The sequence below is a fragment of the Heptranchias perlo genome, chromosome 25 (assembly GCF_035084215.1).
Source record: "Heptranchias perlo isolate sHepPer1 chromosome 25, sHepPer1.hap1, whole genome shotgun sequence".
Taxonomy (NCBI): Eukaryota; Metazoa; Chordata; class Chondrichthyes; order Hexanchiformes; family Hexanchidae; genus Heptranchias; species Heptranchias perlo.
In genome coordinates, this window is record NC_090349.1 from 33,338,439 (window position 1) to 33,359,551 (window position 21,113).

Sequence of the window (21,113 nt, forward strand, 5' to 3'; positions counted from 1 at the left end):
TTTATGAATCAATTTGGCTGAATAATATGCATCTAAATTAACCACACAAAATGATGGACAGAATATTCTCAGTTCAGTGAAACAGAACTTTTTAAACCCTTCCATTGAAGACTTTTCACTGTCCAGTAACTTTATCAAGTTTGTAAACAGAGAAATGCCAGGAGACAGTCAGGCAATGTTGTAATTGTGTTCCTGATCTTTTTGGCTGCTACGCCCCAGGGTAACCGGGTATGGCAGCACAGCGGGTTGGTGCACTGAAACATGTCAAGGGCACAGGCTCAGCTAGATCATTGAGAGAAGATGCCAATCATCAGCAAAGACTCAACAATTTCTGACCGTGAGGGGAAAAATTCTACAGAGTACCTGTGTACCAACCCTCCTCCCCATCCATCCAAAGGTCAGAGATTTCATGCTTCCCCATTCACTGCCCCATGATATTTACCAGTTAGCTAAACTCCTGTTCTAAGCAGGGAGCGCTAACTTCAGTTTTGACAGTCAACTCATTACTCATGCTCCTTGATGTAGCTGAAGTTGCTTAGTGAAAGAATGCTGTCCCCTGCATTAAGAAGCATGTGGTGTATAAGTGAATCTACCCAAATTCCTCAGCACGAGTGGCTTCAGCAAAACGAATGCTGTCTAACCAACAGTATCCAGGATGGTGGTGTAAGAGATCTGCAGAGTAATTGTATTGTTAATCAGAATGCTGCATCAGACCATTAGACCTGTTCCTTCACCAGAAATGTCACCTCTATGGCAGTAAGATTTATAATATTGCTCAGGGGCCATTTGTGACCCAACACCCCATTATGAAGGGCCCTTGGAAGCCTTGCTGCTGCATGGATATCAGATCTCTATTCGTGGCCTTACCAGTTGTTGGATATTGGGTGAACTGTGATTCAATGCTCTTCTCTCTCCTTTTTTTGCTCTCCAACAAAAGCAGGCAAGGGAATGCTTCCAGTAGGCGTTCTGGGCCTGGACCTAATTGGCAATTGTTCACAGTGGCATGATTGAAATGACTCCCATGGTGCAACATTGCTGACAGCAGCCCACAGGCAAGACGCTGGCTGGGACTGTGGCCCGCAACAAGATATGAGTAACACTGTCCTACGGTTTCACTCTGAGCCACGGTGTCTTATGGAGGCCCCTCAATTACTGTGGGTCACATTGTCACCTACACAGCGCTGTGAGACTTCTTGCAATCGTGAATATACATCAGAACATCTTTAGTAGCTAGTGGTCACGGTACAAAAACAAACAAAAGGAGCTCTGTTGCAGAGTTTTCAACAGGGCACCAGCTACAAAACAGGAAAAAGAAAAATGTAAAGCTGGAAACACCCAATTCTATTGTGATCTGTTGCTGGGAAAAACCAGTGTTGCATTACTTACATTAAAAATTCCCAGCCTGCGTTCAACTTTTTCTACAAACCTCCTTCAGCCATCCCCTTTCACCTCCAGTGATCATCAGTCTCTGTGAGTGCTGTCATTTTGCACTCTAGGGTCAATATTCTCGTATCTCGACACTTCAGGACCACCAAGAACTCCTGTATTTTCCCCCATCAGAGAGGACTGACTGCCCCAGCCTTCAACCGATACTGCTCTACAGCTGGCTGCTAGGAAGGACACGCGAGCCCCCATGCAGTGACCCTCTCTCGTAACTCCCTTCCCCGTGCATGGAATTACCAGGAGTTTGAACTCGTACTCTGTGACAAAGTGCAGAAAGAGATGGAACATGCCAGCCCATCCTCCCACCCCCCCAAAAAAAAACCAAGTGGAATATTACCATAGCATATTGTTGTTGAAGACCAAAAGGTCAAAGTCCGTGCCCATGATTTCCCCATATGGAAAGGCCCCCCACTATGCCCAGGTCGTCAATGAAAGTCACTAACCAGACACTGAAGCTTTACCACAGGCAGCTGGGATTTGACATGAGAGACACAAAGAACTAATTTATTTCACACTGACTGGTAAAATCCACCAGGGAAACCTCCCGTAACAACAGAAGTAACACAAGTGTTTTCACAACAGTTTCTATGCCGCTTTCAGGCATGACAGTCAATGGAGATATTTCTGTGCCACGCTTGCTGTTACAACTCGCAGATTTCATGTTTCACGTCAACTGATTCATTTCTCTTCATATTTATCTTTTAAAGCGCCCATAGAGGAACATGGATTACCTTGCGTGCATAATGTGGTTAAACACCACAAAACACCCACAAGATAAAAACAATGAAGGAGGAGCAGCAGAACTTTATATCTTAACAAAATCACTTGACTCATTTGCCAAACATATGACTAGATATGAAAATATGTTGTTCATCCAGGTCCTTGTGATGCACACAAGAACTGTTCTTAATTATTTAACATACTATAAAAGACCGAACAGATTAGATCCACAGCTGCAATTATATTCAATTATTTTTCTCTTCTGCTTTCTCCGCCCTTTCCTTTTACAGGTCTCCCTGCTCCTCACCTTAACTGAGCAGGCCAAGTCAGCAACCTGCTCTCACTTTGTAACCAATAGCGCTCAGCAACTGGACACAGGAAACATACACCACGGACTAGGATCCCACTCCTGTTTCCATTCAGCACCTTCTCAAAATAGAATAGATGAAATCAGGAATCCACCACGATGGGATTGTGGGTTCTTCACTGGCCAGTGCAGCAGGCCATATCCTTCAAATAAAACTTCCATTTCAGAACGATTAGTAGCAATAAAAGCTGAACAAGGCAAAGAAAACTGAAGGAATATCAAAAATGACAGATTAATGGTTCTGTCCAAAACTCGTAATATTACCTACAGACAAGGCATATGCCAAACATGCTTTCCTGTTATATGGCAATGCAGGGTATTTACTTTATAATTTCACTGAACTATCCAAATGCCTTCAATCGAATTATTCCCACTTGCAGACAAGCTGCACATTAGCGCATTATGTGAGGCAGACCAAAGGTCTGTGTAGGTGCGATGGTACAACTGTTATCAGTCTCAGTTACACAGACTCTACGTAGGTGAAATAATACAGCTGTTTTAGGCCTCAGTTGTTACAGACGCAGTCCATACAGGAGAGTTGCTACAGCTGTTATCAATCTCAGTTACAGACAGCAACACGTGAATGGCAGTAACAAGCTTTTTTCCTGCTAATCTTGTGTCCCGTCTTTTTTTTTTTACCAGAGATGTTGACTCCTTGCAGAGGTACAGCTCCAAATGCATGCTGGCCCTCTTGTACCTTGCCATATGACCATCCTTTATATGAAAGGTTAGAGCGGCTATTTGACCACAGGAGCATCACAGCTAACCCGATCCTGTGCTCACTCTACATCCACATGTGCAAATGTGGAATAGGGATCACCATTAGAAGGTAGCACCTTGACTGATTTTCCCCCACCTAAAACAGAGGTCAATTGTAGTACTCCTTTCACACCCTTACTGAGATTAGCTAATTCAGGACAAACTAGACAACTAGACATCAAACTTTGGCCATCTTGATTTGCATGGTTCAGTTATTCAGCCACAAGACCATTTTGTGGAGCAGAATAAAATGCACTGTCTGATGTCCTGTTAGGATTAAATAACTTTACAGAACAAGTGACAGCACTTTCAGCAAAACACATGCAGCAGCCTTTTACAAGATTGTAACACAGAAGAGTTCAGACCACACTATAAATCACAAGACCATTAACTACCCCCAACACAAACACATCACAGGGGGAGTAAACCCCTTGCACTGTCACAAGAACACAATGGATTTGAAGCATGACCATATTAAATTAGTGGTTTCATATAACAATTGGGCACTGGGGGAAAGGCTTAGTCAAGGGAGTTACCCTGAATAAAGAGAGAAACAGAACAGTACCTCAGAGGCCAGTGTGACAGGATATTAATAAAAATCCACACACAGGCTGATTTCCCCCCCCCCCTCCAAAAAATCTCCTTTACCTAATCCCATCCACAAATCTCAATATCCAGAGAAAACGATGCATCTAACCCTAGCAGAATTTTTAGAATACACTCATCTTGCTTTCAATGGGAAAAGTTACAATACAAGATCCCCCTTCTCCCACACCATGAGAAAACAGTTTTTAAATGAAATAAATTCATACAAAATGCTTAATACAATGAAAAACAGAGGCGTTGCAAAACCATTACAATGTATTTTAGGATTATGGACAGATTGCATTCAGGCCCTACAGCTAAACCTACAATCTGCTCCAAGTCCCAGAACAATACACAGTGTAGTGATTATTCTATCTTTGGTGGGGGAGGGAAAGAGAGAGAGAGACAGACCCTATTTTAGACACACTGCTGATTGATCTCAATTTATTAACAACCAGGTCTATCCATGCCTTTAAAAAAAATCCAAAGGAGACGAATACCGTCTTTTGAACACTCCATGAAGATTGCAGAAACCGATTTCTTGTTCACTATATGAAAGGCTGAGGTCAGTTTCTTTCTGGCTTTGTGTGAAATGCAAACCCAACACAACAAAGAGAAGAGATTTTTTTTTTAAAGTTTCTCGCTGCCGATGACTCTTGGTCATTCCCTTTGTCTGCCCCCCTTTAGATTTAGCCCCAGCGTCTTACACAGTGCGGGGGATAAAACCCCTTCGTAGCCGGGGAGTGGGAGAGGTTCAGAAGAGGAAAAAAAAGGCGAGATCGCCTGGCTCCAAGTCAGGGGCAGTGACCCGGGAAAGCTGCCGACCTCCAGACACAGAGCCCCGGGACACCTCCAGACACAGAGCCCCGGGACTGCTCCAGACACAGAGCCCCGGGACTGCTCCAGACACAGAGCCCCGGGACTGCTCCAGCATGCGGAGTAAATAAAAACATTCCCCCCCCCCCCCCCCCCCCCCAGCAGTTTGCAATCGCCAAGCTCTCCACATTACATTTTCAAAAAGGTTTTTTTCCCAAACAAACTTCACTTCCTTGAAAGCTCTCGGGACAATGAAAATCAAGGAATGTCCAAACCCAACGTCCTCGTCCCCAAACACAACGTTGTCCCTCGGATCAAACTGCTTTTCTTTCTCTTTACCTAAAATTTTCATTCTTTACCTGAGAAACGTGGCGCTTCCCCTGGGCTGCAACCTCCTCAGTGCCTTCCTCCGGCTTCCACCATTTCCACCTGCCTGAGTCTGACCCTTCACCTCCTCCCAGAGTGGCCAACCTGGGACAACCTACTCTGCTGGAGGAAATCCAAGGGAGGAGGGACAAGCCGTCAGCTCCCAACCCAAAACAAAACAAACAATAAAAGAAATCCAGGGCTACAAACATAACACAACATACTCTGCTGGAGCAGCTCAGAATTGCAACCATGGCCACAAAGAACCCAATCCAAACCAACAACCTGCTAACTGTGGAGGAACTGAGAAATTGCCACAAACAACATCATACTCTAGTGGGAAAACTGAGAATTACAACAGCCAGCTGCAGAATTAATGGCATAAACAATCTGGGATCCACATGGAGATAGGGCTGTCACCTTTTGTCAAAACCCGTAACTGGCAAAAAAGGGATGGTGGCTCGGGTTTTGGTGTTCATTTTGTTCCTGGTGAAAATTAACTGAAAGCCTGCGTAACCAATACCTCCATCAATGGGAACAATGAGACTCTGTTTTAAAAAATGTTGGTGTCCAATTTAAAGTAATTTTAGAAATTTCAGATGGATGGCAACCCCATTTATCAGATATGGTTAGGTTGTACCTGCCCAGTTTTGGACTGGACTGGATGGTAATTTTTGAGTGAGCTGTCTGGGAAATTGGTAAAATATAAACTGGATACCATACCAAAAATCTGACTTTCAACCTCTGTGCAAAACTGTAATCTGGATGCCACATCGCTCCTCTTGATCTCCAAACATGCTGTGGCTGCTATAAGCTGCTGCATGCTTAAAATTCTTGAGCTTTGCTGCATAAATTTAAATTAACAAAAAGAAAATTTTAAAACAGATATTAGGAAGAACTCCTTTATTCAAAGAATGATGGAGTAATCTGCCAAGTGGAATAGTTGTCAACAACTACTTAAATGTGCTTTACTGCCTTATTGTCATTAAGGCAGTAAATGTCCCAAGGTGCATCAAGAAAGAAAAATAGGAAGAACAGGCATCAAAAGGGTTAGAGGAGGTGAGGGACACATAGGTAGAAGTGATAGGTGTTTTAGGAAGCTTTTAACAGCAAACAGAAAAGTAGCATGGCAGAGATTTAGAGAGAAAGTTTCAGAGTGCAGAACCAAGACATCTGAAAGCTTTGTTGTCAATTGTGGAGCACAGGGAGAGGGGGCAGCACATTAGGCCAAAGTCAAAGGGTGTGAGCTGGGATGTAGGTGTCAAAATAGAGTTTTTGCCCTATGAAATTTATATTGCATATTTTCTATCAGATCTCCCATAGCATTGTTCATAGCCTGGGGTCAGGAGTGCAGTTGTGATGTTTTTCTGCTGGCCTTCGTTTAAGGTCATTGCACTTATTAGGCAAATCCAGATAATTGAAGCTACTTAGAATTTGCTAAAGACAATCAGAGGCAATTGTAACTGTAACTTTCAGACTGTGAGACAATAAGTGACTGTAACAAAGTGCAATACTTTGAAATGTGAAGTCTGGTCTGTAACATTTGGCATGTGACAGGTGCGTGCTAGCTGCAAGATTTTTTTACATATATATATTAGTAGATCTCACATGATTTTGCTCACGATGAACTGAGAATATGATAAAGTTTCACATCTGAAGGGTAATAAGAATTAAGTGTGATACTTACAGGAAGAGCATGTTATACACGAGTCCTTTTATATATATATATAGATCATGACGTTACTCAACAAGTCAGAATGTATAGGGGGTGAAATTCATTTTGGGCGGGTGTGCAAAATGGGCGATGGTGAACCAGCAGTCCATTTTACACTCTGCCCAATTTTGTTTTCCATTGACTTTAATGGAAAAGAAAATCACGTGAGTGTAAAATGTGCTGCTGATTCACAATTCCCCATTTTGTGCTACCACAAAAGTGAGGGGCTGCTATTTCATAGTGCTATTTTATGGGCATGATGTGGAGATGCTGGTGATGGACTGGGGTGGACAAATGTATGGAATCTTACAACACCAGGTTATAGTCCAACAGTTTTATTTTAAAATCACAAGCTTTCGGAGATTATTTTATGGGGACGTGGGAATCACGTTGAAGTATCTGACCGTAGGTAGCACATTGTAGGGTCTGACCATAGGTATCACATTGTAGTTTCTGACCGTAGGTAGCACATTGTAGTGTCTGACTGTAGGTACCACATTGAAGAATCTGACTATAGGTATCACATTGAAGTGTCTGACCGTACGTATCACATTGAAATGTCTGACCTTAGTTATCACCTTGTAGGGTCTGATGGTAGGTATCACATTGTAGTTTCTGACTGTTGGCATCACGTTGAAATGTCTGACTGTAGGCATCACATTGAAGCGTCTGACTGTAGATATCACATTGAAGCGTCTGACTGTAGATATCATGTTGAAGTGCCTGACTGTAAGTATCACATTGCAGTATCTGAATGCAAATGTTACATTGAAATGCCAGACTGTGCTTGACTTTGGTGAAATACCTACTTTCATTGACTCTGCTGTAGTCTATTTTTCTGACCTTTACTTTTATTGTAAAACTCCCTTCTTGAAATGTATATTCTCCTCTTCCCTTGGCTTTGGAGTCTCCAAAGCTTTTCTGTAGCACGTAGAGGGTATATCAAGAGTGACAACTGACTGAAGTATGAAAATAAATCATCTGCCAATCCTTTCTGTGGGAAAGCTGGCTCAAATTTTATGTGCCTGTCCTCTCAGTGAAGGAATTCTGGGTCAGGTTTCCATTACCTGTCCTCTAAGTACAGGAGATGCTAGGTCGGGTTTCACATGTCTTCCCTCAGTGTGGGATTACTGAGTCTGTTTTATTTCCCCATGTGCCCTCTCAGTCTGAGAATGCTTGGTCTGGTTTCATCTGATTTTAAAAAAAAACTTGTTCTTGGGATGTGGCAAGGCCGTGTTTATTGCCCATCCCTAGTTGCCCTGTGAAGATGATGGTGGGCCTTCTTCTTGAACCTTTGCTGTCCTTGTGGTGATGGATGTTCCCACGATGTGTTACGTAAGGAATTCCAGGATACTGACCCAGCGATAATGAAAGACTATGTCCAAATTAGGATGGTGTGTGAATTGGAGGGAAACTTGGAGGTTATTGTGTCCTCTTAGTGTTTAAATGCTGAGTCTGGTCGCATCCACTCGTCCTCTCAGTGTGGGAATACTCGGTCTAGTTTCATCCACTTGCCTTCTCAGTGTATAAATGCTGATTCTAGTTTCATCCGCTCGCCCTCTCAGTGTGGAAATACTGGTTCAGGTTTAAACCTGTCCAGTTTGTGAGTAAGGTATCTAGAAATATCCCAAATGTAAACCAGACACCAAAGATCCGTGTTGTAAAACAAAGGGAGTCACACTTCAAAAACGTGTGGGCCTGAAATACATCTAAAACATTAACTCTTTCTTTCTCCACAAATGCTGCCTGTCTTGCTGAACTTCTCCAGCATTTTCTGTTTTTAAACACTTGTGTTGGGAGTATGAGATTGGTGAATTTATCCTTTAAAGTCCACATTTTCCACTTCCACATGATGTGCAAGCTTTAATTTCTGAGGTTTTTATGGTTTTTTGATGAATTTTCACCATCGGCAAATCTCAAAATACAGACCATAATCCCAGCCCCTGCCTTATCCTTACAAGGCCCTGTTTGGTTTTGAACTTGGGAAAGGGTGACAACTATTGTTGGGTGGCACAGGTGGTAGGGAGGGAAAAAAGGAGAGACATAGCTGAAGACAAGGAGAAAAGATGACTTCCATCATTGCAACCACTGCTATACCTTCTAACTTATGGATAAAGGCTTCAATTTTAGGTTAGTTCAGATAGCAGTGTTGTGTGCATGTGTTTCTATACACAGGTGCACATGTATACATGTGCATGTGTGCAAACGTGTTTGTACATGTACATGTAAATAAGTGCGTACATGCATATATGTGTATTTGTGTTTATTCGGAAACTAAAGAGGCATAAGGAAAAGAAGTTACAATGGGAGAATTTTTTTCAAAAATGAAAATACTATATGGGTTTCTCTGAAAGCATGTCATTCGTTTGATATTTACTGGGGTGCAGAGATGGAAGAGAATAGGAAATGATTTAAAGTATATGGGATCCGCTTTCAAATTTTCATTCATGGTAAGGTAAACCTATTTGGAAATAGCAGCCTGTTATTATCAGGTGGGTGTACTCTGTGTAAAACTAATAACTAACCTTTGGAATGTCCAAAATTAATTAAGATTTGGAATAAATGTCTGAGCAACATCAATGACATCATGGAGCACTCAGCATCGTAAGCTTGAGCCATGCACGTGCTAGTCTGCGGTAGAGATGTGCCATAGAGTGGGGAGAAAGAGGCAGCCAGCATATTGCCTGTGCAATAACATTTTTTAAAAAAACTTGACATTTCAAATTTTCTCAGTAGGGCCTGTGCATGGCAGGACTTATAGAGCTTGCACAGGCTCCTCTTCCAGTTCTGCTACTGTGCCCCTTCACTCAAATACTAGGGCACATCTGGCAGACAGTATTCCTGTAGTGCAAATGATAGGAAACAAGGCGAAGGCCATGTTTCTTTCATTTGTGTGTCTTGGGGGTGGGCGCAGTTTCTGCTGTTGAAGCCAGCCGGTGGAAAGAAGCAGTCAGGCAGAAACACAGTCCCTGAGTTGCTTTCTGCCGCAGATCTGCTGAAAAACTGTCTTATGTGGTGGGCGGGGGGTGAGGGGCAGCGGAGGCAGAGGCTAAAAGTCTAGCCCAATGTCTCTGTGCTAGGAAATAAAACAAAAGTTGGCGAGGGTATTCATTACCAAATGCTCTCCAGTGACCCATTCCAGTTAGGGGTTAGGTTCAAGTTTAGCCGACAGCCTTCCACACACTTGAATAGCACTCACTGTCTAGAATCACACAGGAAGAGGTGGGACAAAGGGAGGAAACTGGAAAAAAGTCTGCAATATACAAAATAGAAAATTCATACACACAACACAAGCAATTTAATTTTAGTGAAAATCTTTCACAAGGGAACTGGAGTTATTTATTTTAAAAAATCATAATGGCAGTTTTCTGTCTGTTAATAGCATAGACCCTGGACTCTTTCCTACACTATAGTCCTGCTCAGCTGGTGAAACACTCGACATTACACAGGAAGGACCATCAGTGTTCTTGCACAGCCTTCACCCAAAAATAGTGGCACAGAAGCTTAAAACTTTCCAATGATGCAATCTCACAGAAACACTGATGGGGCTGGGTCTGATGGATACCATGGTTAGAAGAGTCAAAACACTTGGAGGTTCTTGCCCCCCTAAACTTTGGAAATGGAGTTACTCCCATATGGAACAGCAGTTTCTTGGTTCCTTTAGTGCCGTGGTGGACATTCTGACTCCTGAAACTGCCGAAGGTAGAAGCGTATTGCCAAGTGGTTTGTCATTTCCCTTAGCACCTGGAATGCTGCAACCAACTCGAAAACCAGGAAGATGAAATAGAGAATATGAACAGCCTGCTCCAGGGGCAAGATGATAATGGCTTCATCAGTGAGGAGGAAGAGAATAATGGGCAGCTGAATTACAAAGGACAGCAACCAAAATCCAGCTAACTCTGGCAGCTGCAGGGCAAAATCCAAATGGCAGAATTAATAACTAGAACACAATAATAATAACTGTAACTCTTAAACAAAGCTTAAATATGTTCTCTTTCTGCAACAAACAGCACTGGAATCAATTATAAATTCACATAATACAACGTGATTACATTTGGAGAGACAGAAATCATGAATGCTAGAAATCTGAAGTAAAGCACAAATTGCTGAAGAGCAAGGCCCAAAACATCTTTCTCTTTCGGATGCTGAATAACCAGTTATACAGTCCAACAATTGAATTACCCTCATTGATCTTAAAGGAAACATGGTAAAACACATCGGGGTAACATCTTCTGCAATTCTATGGATATTTCCTTAATGAATATAGGTAACAGAGTGACACAATTCCCTGCTTGATGTGCTTCCTATTTAGGCTGGCTGAGTAGGAGCTTGCATTTCCCAACAAAAGAGGAGGTGACCTTGGATTCGGAGTAATTCCTGGCTGCTCCTCCAACTGTTCAGTTCCAGCAGAGGCCTGGGAGGATGTTGCTTTTTTGTCCTCCCAATTTGGAAACGGTACATGGCGTATGGAGAAAAACAGCATTACTAAATGAAACAAGAAATACATTTAAGAGAGAAACTATTTATCCCTTCCTCCCCCGAAGGTGCTGAATCATGTTAAGGTACGGTTCTACAGGCACTGGCTGCCCTTCGACCAAGTAGCCATTCTTCATGTGTGAGGCTACACTATGAGTGTCGGCAAGCTATCGAACCAAAGGGAACATCACAGCTGAGTGGGATCCTGTCCTCAATTGGCTTATACACACACACATACCCCTTAAACTGGGGAACACCTGGTACATCAAGTGGTGCACTTACCCAGGGAGCCATTGGAGAAGCAGCCAGAGAAAAACATCTTCAACTAATTGTCATTTCTAATTCACTCACCTTTTCCTGCAAGTTTCCTATGTAACCTAGAGAAAGCCGGACACATTCAATCAGTGTGAGAAATATCACAGCCGCCATCAGCAGGCACTGGTAGTATCCTGGTAACAGGCTATACTGCTCCGGAGAGGGGATGGGGAGAAACAGAGATCAGTCAGTACAAAACTGTTCACTATAATTCATGATGTGGAGATGCCGGTGATGGACTGGGGTGGACAAATGTAAGGAATCTTACAACACCAGGTTATAGTCCAACAAATTTATTTTAAAATCACAAGCTTTCGGAGATTATCTCCTTCGTCAGATGAATGAATGAAAAGGTTCTCAAATCGCATATCTTATACTATGTTGGGACAGCATCACACCAATCAAAAGGTGTCGTTGTTATTCAAACAGGCCAGTCACGGAGAACAGCATGTCCCAGTACACTAGATATACATTGTGTCTATTACACAGGCAGGCAGAAAGAAACTCAAAATGGCAGAGAGAGAGAGAGAATTTTAAAAAACATATAAATTTTTTCCCCCTTTTTGCTGGTGGGGTCACTTTAGCAGTCAAGGACATTCAGCCACCGATCTTCGGGTAAGCGTTCTCCAAGGCGGCCTTCGAGACACACGACAACGCAAAATCGTCGAGCAGAAGTTGATAGCCAAGTTCCGCACCCATGAGGACGGCCTCAACCGGGATCTTGGGTTCATGTCACGCTACACGTAACCCCACCAGCAAAAAGGGGGAAAAAATTTATATGTTTTTTAAAATTCTCTCTCTCTCTCTGCCATTTTGAGTTTCTTTCTGCCTGCCTGTATAATAGACACAATGTATATCTAGTGTACTGGGACGTGCTGTTCTCCGTGACTGGCCTGTTTGAATAACAACGACACCTTTTGATTGGTGTGATGCTGTCCCAACATAGTATAAGATATGCGATTTGAGAACCTTTTCATTCATTCATCTGACGAAGGAGATAATCTCCGAAAGCTTGTGATTTTAAAATAAATTTGTTGGACTATAACCTGGTGTTGTAAGATTCCTTACACTATAATTCAGTTTGATCTATCAATCAGGAATGAGGAGCATCTCAATCAGGTTTAACTTCAAAATTGAGAAATATCTATACTGTAACACACTTAATTTCTGCAGTAGGACAAATGGAGGAGCCCCAATGTTGGGTTAAGTGGAGAGCTCCTCCCGGCTCCACCGCAGTGCTAAAGGCTGTTACCAGCCTCCACTTAGCCCTCTCCCGATTCCCTCCCTCCTTCCAGATCGCATGTCCCCCTTTCCTGATTACCCCCCTCCCGATCGCTACTTCCCTTCTCCCGATCACCCCTCTCCCGATTGCCCCCTCTCTACCTGCCGGCATGAACCAGTTTCTAGGCCATTGTTTTCCTAATCTTAGCTTTCTCTTACTGGAGTAGCATTGAACTTCAATCGGTCACGATTGGTAATTCAGAATGGAAATTAGATCTGTCTCTGAACATTCCATGGCTCCAATGTACCATGCTGTCAGCCTCAAAGACTTTTAACAAATCAAAACATCGGCTATAAAAGACACACCTCCACTCACTGCATTTTGCTGGAGAAATAATCAATTTATATTATGGAACTATCCTCCACTCACTGCATTTTGCTCGAGAAATCACCCTGCTTTTATCGGAAACTGTTGCTGCAGTTTCAGTCAGCAGTTCTGTTTGCTGTAGTTTGTATAGACCCTTTTTAAATAGACTCTGTAGACCGTTTGCTGTAGTGTGCTGCTTAAATGGACACTGTTTGCTGAGTAAGTAGACTTTGTTTGCTGTGAATCCTGCCGTAGGTCCCGCCCCACCTCCAACTCATTGGCTGATAGAGTGGTATCAATCGACACTCTGAACAAATTCTCACCTTAAGTTTGAGCATGACCACTTCTGACACCCACCAGAATGGAAAGAAGAAGACATTGAAATACAGAGCCATCTGCAAAGGGAGGCTGGACATCATCTCATTAGCTGTCAACAGAAAACACCTCAACTCAGTGAATCTTTAAACTTTTTGCTGTGGTGATTATTAGAGTAGCTTATCACAGCCAAGATAGTCCTAACACATTCTGATTTTGCACAGTGAAAAGTGAAATGTGGCTAGCAGCCATTACTATAACTGAATAATCTTTTACTCTGTGCCTGAGGTCTCAAACCATTTAATACTCTTTTACAACCAATCTTATTCTTTCTTTCTGTTATATGTCAGACAAACAAAATTCAAGTGAAGAGATTAAAACCCACAGCCGGAAGGAAAAGGCCAGCATATTAACCCCTGCCAATTCTCCCATGGCATTGCTTATTATGAAGCCATTTTGAAAACTTTCCAGGTTTATCAACACACATTTGTTTTTGTAAGTCAGTGTGGTAACTAGCCACCATTCATCCCTCAACCAACAATCACCATAAACAGATTAGTCATTTATATAATTTGCCATTTGTGGGACCTTGCTGTGCACAAATTGACTGCTGCTTTTGCCTATAAAACAACAGTGACTACACTTCAGAAGTAATTAATTGGTTGTTAAACACCTTGGGGCGTACTGAGGACATGAAAGGCATTATATAAATGCAAGTTCTTTCTTTTTAGTTATAAATCTTAGTTTCTGCTTGCATTTTAACATCTGTGTAAGGCTGCACAGAATTTGTACTTGAGTTACTGCAAGTACTGGAATTATGTTTACAATATGAATGGTACAATATGTAAACAGTGCAATGTATAAGACTACAATGTTGATATAAAACTTATGGGACCTTGGGTTGCTGGTAGTATTATATCTGTAATATTAGGCTATTCAGGTTCTGAAGATCTGAGTTATTGCCAGTACTATATCATCCTTTATAACTCTTTGGATTGTTATTGCTATTACTATATACGGGAGTTCCCTGTATTACTCACCTCCAAGTTATTGCTGGTATTGTATCCTCCTGCGTAAACATATACCAAATTTAGGTCTTTATATTATTGCCAACTCTGTATGTGGAAGCTCCCTGTTAAAGTCTATATTGTCTGTAGGTCTTTGGGTTATTGCTAGCACTGTGCATTGGGGCTCTCTCTGTAAGCCTGTCATGTTCTTCGAGTTATTGCTGGTTGTGATTGGGAATTCCATGTCTAAGCCTGAAGTTTCTGCTAACATGCCTTACCTCGGATATTGTTGTATCTGTCGCCACAGTCTCAAGTTTTATTGCTGATGAAAAGAGATCCACTGAAGTTGGTCAGATTCTATCTGATATTATGAGGCAGAGAAGAGTACAGAGACATAGCTGGTAAAGGAATCTGCTCCATCTGGATTAAATCCTTCACAATCCCAGCACCATCTGCTCATCAGTAATACACCAAACTTCCGGGACGGGGAGTAGAAAAACCAGACATATGTCAACACTCTCATACACTTAAGTATTTTTTAGTGCTTGTATCACAGTATTTATGTTCACCTAAATTTCTGTTAAAATAATTATTTTAGTTTGTATATTAATCAAGCTCTTTATTGTTCTCATAGCTTTCATTAATAAAGAGATTGTTTTATTCAGTCATAATTTTATCTTTCAAATGTAGTTGTAGTAACCATTAAATGTAATTGCTATTGTGATAATTTTGAAATATGTACAGCAATTGTCAATATTGTCTTATCAACAAGATCTAATGGCCAGCAAAATTTTAAAAAAGTATTTTACATATATTTATAACATCTTCACAAAACACTTCTGACAAGCAACAATATATTTAAATGGTGTCATTGGAAATACTGGCCTGGCTGTGAGGAGGTCTTTAACCTTGGGTACTTCTCCTGCTGCTTACTTCACCTGCTATATTTTTGCATTCGTCACTACAGTCTCCAATGATACTGCTATAGTTCAGGCTTTTTCCAAACATCTGCTCTCATGGTCACAACTAAATGGTAGCTTTCACAAGCAGAGTCAGTAATGAACCAAAATTTGTTTCCTCATTCGTACAATGACATTACCTCATCACTTCCGCAAGGCAAAAAATCACAATCAGAGTAATACATACAGTGTACAAATATTTGAACAAAAACATTATTTACAGATGATATAGAATGGGGAAGCACAATATAGTAGAATATTAGAAACTGTCAATGGAACTAGAATCAGTCCACAAAGGATTAATATATCTGTCTCTGTGCAACTGCAGTTCCCTGGACTCCAACCTGCTCCTTCTCCTCTTCCAGCTACAACAGCAGTGTGAGCAGCAAACCCATTAAAACTAATTTTGCCAGAAGCCCCTGGTCAAAGCCCCCTGTGCTGACTCACAAAATTCGTTCCAGCAGCCAAAATCTCAAAAGCAGCACACTAAGGGGATAAGTTTGACTTTGTTGGATAGTGTAAAACGGGTGATAGCGAATCGGCAGCCCGTTTTATATCAATCCCGCTTTTTATTTCTATTGTTCCCGCTCATGGTTTCTGTGACTGATTTAGAATTGGCGAATAGGATGCTAGTTGTTGAAAAGGGTTTTTGAATCCTAAAACAAGCACAGAACCATAATTTACATGTTTAAATACTGTAGGCATCCGCCAATTTCAGGCAGGCGCATTGGACGCCAAAGCGAAGTCCCGATTTAAAATAATGGCAATTGGCAAATTCTGTGCATGAATCAGGCATGTGAGATCTGGACTCAACTTTCAGTGCCTTAGCACTCATTTTTTGGAGGTAAAACGGGCGTTCCCAAGTTGAAAGTTCTCCCCAGAGTTCAATTATTTTCAGAACTCAAATTTAGCAGCCAGAGTTGTAACTCCAACCGTAGACTATCACCTGCAACTAAACTCGTCGTGACTGTGAGGTCACTTAAAGATTATTTCTGAGAATTAAGCTCCAATCCAGAAACTTTTTCAAACAGCAACGATGTTTTATGCCCTTGGAAATCCCATTCAGTGCAACAGAAAGTTCTCCCTGTAGAACTCTTGCTTCAGACACACAAATCAATTTTCTGCAACGCTTAAAACTTTGCAAAATAGTGGCATTTCTAATTGGCACAGCCCCAAATAAATAATGTTCCATATCAAATATTCAAGTGTCTCAAATAGTGAATCGCTTCACATACAACGAATTATTTTGATGTGAGCAAACACGGCAACTATTCTGCACGTGGCAATTTGTCACAAACAGAAGTTGGATGAATGATCAGTTCATCGAGGGAGGAATGTTAGCTACACCACCAGAACTCCTCATGGTCTTCTTTGAATAGTGCCATGGGATGTTTGAACATACACGTGAAGCACGGGAACGGGGAGATGGAGCCTTGGTTCAACATGTCCTGAGGACGACACCTCTAACAATGCAGCACTCATATTTACTGAACTAACGACACTCTGAACATTAACATTCACAGTTACTGCACTAACTACGCTGCGGTGCCAGCTAATAACCTAGCAACAAACTTAACTCTTAAGAGGCAAGTGTTTTCAATTGAGCGAAGCTGACAGTGTAATCTTCGACAACTTTTTATATAAACTTTATTGTACATATGTATTACATATGCGAGATGAAACGTTTTAACGTGGAAATAAAGCAAAAGCTGAAACGTGGCTTCCATTTGGAATAAGAAACACACGCCTATATTTTATTTAGTATTCCACCAATGTAACAATTCAAACAAACACAACACAAACATTGCAATAAATAAGAATCCATGAGGTTGAGGTTGCTAACCCGAGTCCGTTTGGAAAGAGCTCACTCCATTGCTATAAAGTGGAGATGCCGGTGATGGACTGGGGTTAACAATTGTAAACAATTTTACAACACCAAGTTATAGTCCAACGATTTTATTTTTAATCCCACAAGCTTTCGGGGACTTTAATCCCACAAGCTAGTGTCTTTTCCACACTGCCTGAGGAAGGGGAAAGCCCCCGAAAGCTTGTGGGATTAAAAATAAAATCGTTGGACTATAACTTGGTGTTGTAAAATTGTTTACCATTGCTATAAACTTAGGGGATTCCTCTGGCTTGCTGGCGGGAGCCCTCGATGAAGGATCTGTCCATGGTAGTCAGGCGCTGGAACCTACACTGGAGGGAGATCCCGCTAATCCGAAGAACCAAAATCAAGAACAGCTATACAGCGGACAAGAGCATTTAACACAAATTTGAACCTGCCTGAATATCGCCAGGAAACGGAGAATATTAACGTGCAACTGTAAGAATGACTGCAACATTAGATCTTTAACATCGGTACAGTAACTTATGAACACACTTTGGGGATAGCGAGTTAATTCGCGGTAAAACTGGGCTTCAGGCAAAACTGGATCAGGATGGCGATGTGGACGTATTTCCAAAGGAGCTCCAATATGCCCGGGATCATAAATAACCTGAGTGGCGGAGTGGAATCAAAAGCCCAGGATTCAAAAGATGGGACCCGAATCGAAAGTGCAGCAGGTTGAGCAGCAACGAGCCAGCCACAGCGAGACGGGAAGCCCTGAAAACCATAACCGTCGGCTGTCGCTCAGAATCGGCACGGGCCCCAGTCACGGAGAAGGGACCGGGACAAACGGGAGGCGCCGAATCCTGTCAGCACAAATGCGGGTGTTTGTTATTCGGTGCCGGGTGTTTATCAGTTGATGGGCCCGGTCCCGGGTGGTTATTTGATGATCTGGAAGTCCGAGTACTCCAGCCGCTGGATTCGCTTCTGGTTGGTGAACGCCACTCTGTCGATCTGAGACTTGGGGCTGCCGGTGTTGCGGAGCCAGGCCTGCATGGAGCGCACATGCGCCTCCGCGCCCTGCAGCGCGCCCTCCACCGTCCCCCGCGGCGTGTTCCGCACCCACCCCACCAGGCCCAGCCGCTTTGCTTCTTTTTGCGTGTGTTTCCGGAAAAACACTCCCTGCACCTTCCCGAACACCTCATAATCCACCGAGAGGAAGTGGCCCTCGTCGTCGGACGACATCCCCACTCAAAGTGGGCAAAAGCGCCCTCGCAACCGCCACATCCAGGAAATGCATCCGGCGGAGGAATGCATTCTGGGAATTGGAGTGCCCAACGACGCAGGGGAGGACTACGGATCCCAGCATCCTTCACGCCCACACGCGGCGTGCGCACCGCGCAGGTTCGAGGGCGGAGGCGCGGGATTTTTGAAACGCCGTTCGTGCCTTTAGTTTGTAAGGGGGAAAAAAAAGTCTTACCTGCAAATGATTTTAGTCTGGAGTAAAGGCTAGTGTTTAGGCCGGTAAATGGAAGGGGGGAAGGGGGGGGGGGCAGAGCCGTCCTTTTTAGTACTGTTGTGCCGCTGACATTACCTGGAGGGGCACAATGTAATGACAGCGAGTTATAGTTTACATACACATTAATCATTTCATTTTATGTTTATTTTTCAGAGTGGCATAAAATGTCACATGCCCCACTGAACTCCGCATTTTTGTTAAACCCTAAGTAGGACTTAAGTGATGTCTGTGGTCCGCTGCTACACATCCCATGTCAGCTGCTGCAGGCTGCTCGTGGAGGAACTAAAGAAGATCGATGATGCTCTTTGCTCCAGCATCAACTTTTGTCTGAAGGAAGACCCAGCAGAATATCAATCCCTTGTCATATAGCTTGGTGTCACAGCCTGGCTAGAAATTTATGCTTCTGCTCCTGCCACCACCTTACCTCATGAGCTCCCCCTCACTTATGACTTGTGATTCACCTTCCTCAAAAGGTGATTTATAATACATCTCCAAAACAATGTCTTCAAAGAGAAGTACAGTCATAAGACATTTTGTGCTTCATGCAGTTGGTTAGCAAGTGCAAACCCTGGGGTGAAGATGAAGACAGTGAATATGTGAAATATATTAAGTGAAGGATACTTGCTGGGCGGTGGCAACCAACTTCCCATCTTCCCAACTTTCCCTCGCCAATCCATTCTACAGACTCATGACCAAAACAGGGTGAAGTCACCTCTATAAATCTTAAGTTCAGGTCCTCTTTCTGTGATTGTGTGAAGTCACAGCATGTAAACATAACACATTTAGGAAGATGTTAACAACTACCCGAGCATCCTAACCACCACCTCTGTTCCCTAACTACCTCCCTCCCATGGCTGGTACTTTGCAAATTAGTTAGTGCATTTTTTCAGCTGACAGCCTTCTTTGCAAGCTGAACTTTGAACTACTATGTGCCCCACTGAAATTGTGCCCTCCACCTGCTGCTGTTTGCAAGACGCGGAAAATGATCTCTGCATGCTATCTTTCTGTACCTGCGGAACTAAACATTAATACTAGAGTCATGCCTTCGATGGGAAGAGTAAGCATGTATACAGAGATATGTACACCTACCTGATACCAACTTGTTCCTCATTTGTCCCCTGGTACAATGGACCTGGAAGGCTGCACTAACTTGCTGTGCAACTTCCACTCATGCAACTTCGATCTCTGGCTTGAAAAGGTGGATGGGTCTTTGGTGCCAAAGAGGGCCACTCTCCTTTGTTGTATTTCCTGCAGCTGGAACTTGCAAAATTGGAACATACATATATATAATCTGGGTTGACTGTTTAAAAGAAAAGAAAGTAATTCTTGGAAACAGTCTCTGGAGGGTAAATATGTGAGATGCGTTCTCACAGTTTCCATGGTAAATTGAAGACCATGAGAGGGTCTTCAGATTATAAGGGGTTCTTTCCTTTGATGTAGAAGCACAACTGCAGAAAATGATATTGTACAGCAATTCTGATCCATTCATACTCTTGAATTCACCCTTTAAAAAAAATCCTTCCTTCACTATCCTTCACTCTTTCCTTTCTGCCTTAAGGTATGTTGTTCCACACCCATCCTTTCACTATACTTTTTCTTAACCCCTCCCCATATACTCTAAGATTTGTCATTCCCCTGGTTTACTAGTTTAAATTTCCCCACTGCTCTGTTTACTCTATCTGTGAGGACATTGGTACTTTATCGGTTTAGGTGAAGCCCCTTTGGAACTTCCCTTTGTCCCAGAACTAATGTCCTAGGAATCTGAAACCACTGCTCCTATACCATCTTTCTAGCCATGTATTGACAGATCTAATCGGTCTCTTGTTAAAGTGTCCAGCACATACCAGGAATAATCTTGAATTGGTAGTTTCAAGGTCTTGCACTTTAAATCTAGAACTTAACTCCTTAAACTCTCTCTGCAAGACCTCCACCCTACTCTTTCCTATGCCTTTGGAAAACGTGGAATAATTATTTTGGATCAGTACAAGTTTTGGGATTTCACCATTAGGTTTCACCATTAGTATCCTGTAAATATTACTAGCAAATCTCCAGTGGCATTGCTTATAGAGAGTTGGAGGTTTTATAACAACGAGGTGTAAAACCAAGTCGTATTATGAAGGGCACTGATAAATCAGCACAGAGGGGAAGCACAAGGCATGACAGTAAAAGGATGGGGGATCTTGGGGGATACTTTGAGGGGAGGGATATCCCAGGGTTTGGAAGCATGGGGAAACAGAGTTTTGTGGTTCTGAAAATAATATGGAGGGTTTGCTCGAAACACTGAGGCAGGTCTTGGGATTTGGGATTACTGGGAGAAGGGTTCTTGTTCTGGGAGCATT

At 42.6% G+C, this 21,113-nt stretch overlaps 2 protein-coding genes and 1 pseudogene across 2 annotated transcripts in view; all 3 read right to left on the reverse strand.

The window, feature by feature from the left end:
* Nucleotides 1-5,116, reverse strand: part of LOC137342189 (uncharacterized protein KIAA1671-like) — a 172,034-nt gene extending 166,918 nt beyond the window's left edge. Inside the window, exon 1 of the mRNA XM_068005939.1 lies at nucleotides 5,050-5,116. The gene's annotated coding sequence lies outside the window, so the exon portion shown is untranslated. The remainder of the gene's footprint in view (nucleotides 1-5,049) is intronic.
* A 5,206-nt stretch (nucleotides 5,117-10,322) lies between these two features.
* LOC137342395 (transmembrane protein 17A-like) lies at nucleotides 10,323-14,903 on the reverse strand (annotated as a pseudogene).
* A 2,151-nt stretch (nucleotides 14,904-17,054) lies between these two features.
* Nucleotides 17,055-18,566, reverse strand: acyp1 (acylphosphatase 1, erythrocyte (common) type). Its single transcript, XM_068006325.1, has one exon. The coding sequence runs from the start codon at nucleotides 18,498-18,500 to the stop codon at nucleotides 18,195-18,197; it is 306 nt and encodes a 101-aa protein (XP_067862426.1). The 5' UTR covers nucleotides 18,501-18,566; the 3' UTR covers nucleotides 17,055-18,194.
* Nucleotides 18,567-21,113: the final 2,547 nt, after the last annotated feature.

Bases quoted from the DNA above. Each gene is read 5' to 3' on its own strand.
- acyp1 (XM_068006325.1), bottom strand. From the start codon at position 18,500: ATGTCGTCCGACGACGAGGGCCACTTCCTCTCGGTGGATTATGAGGTG.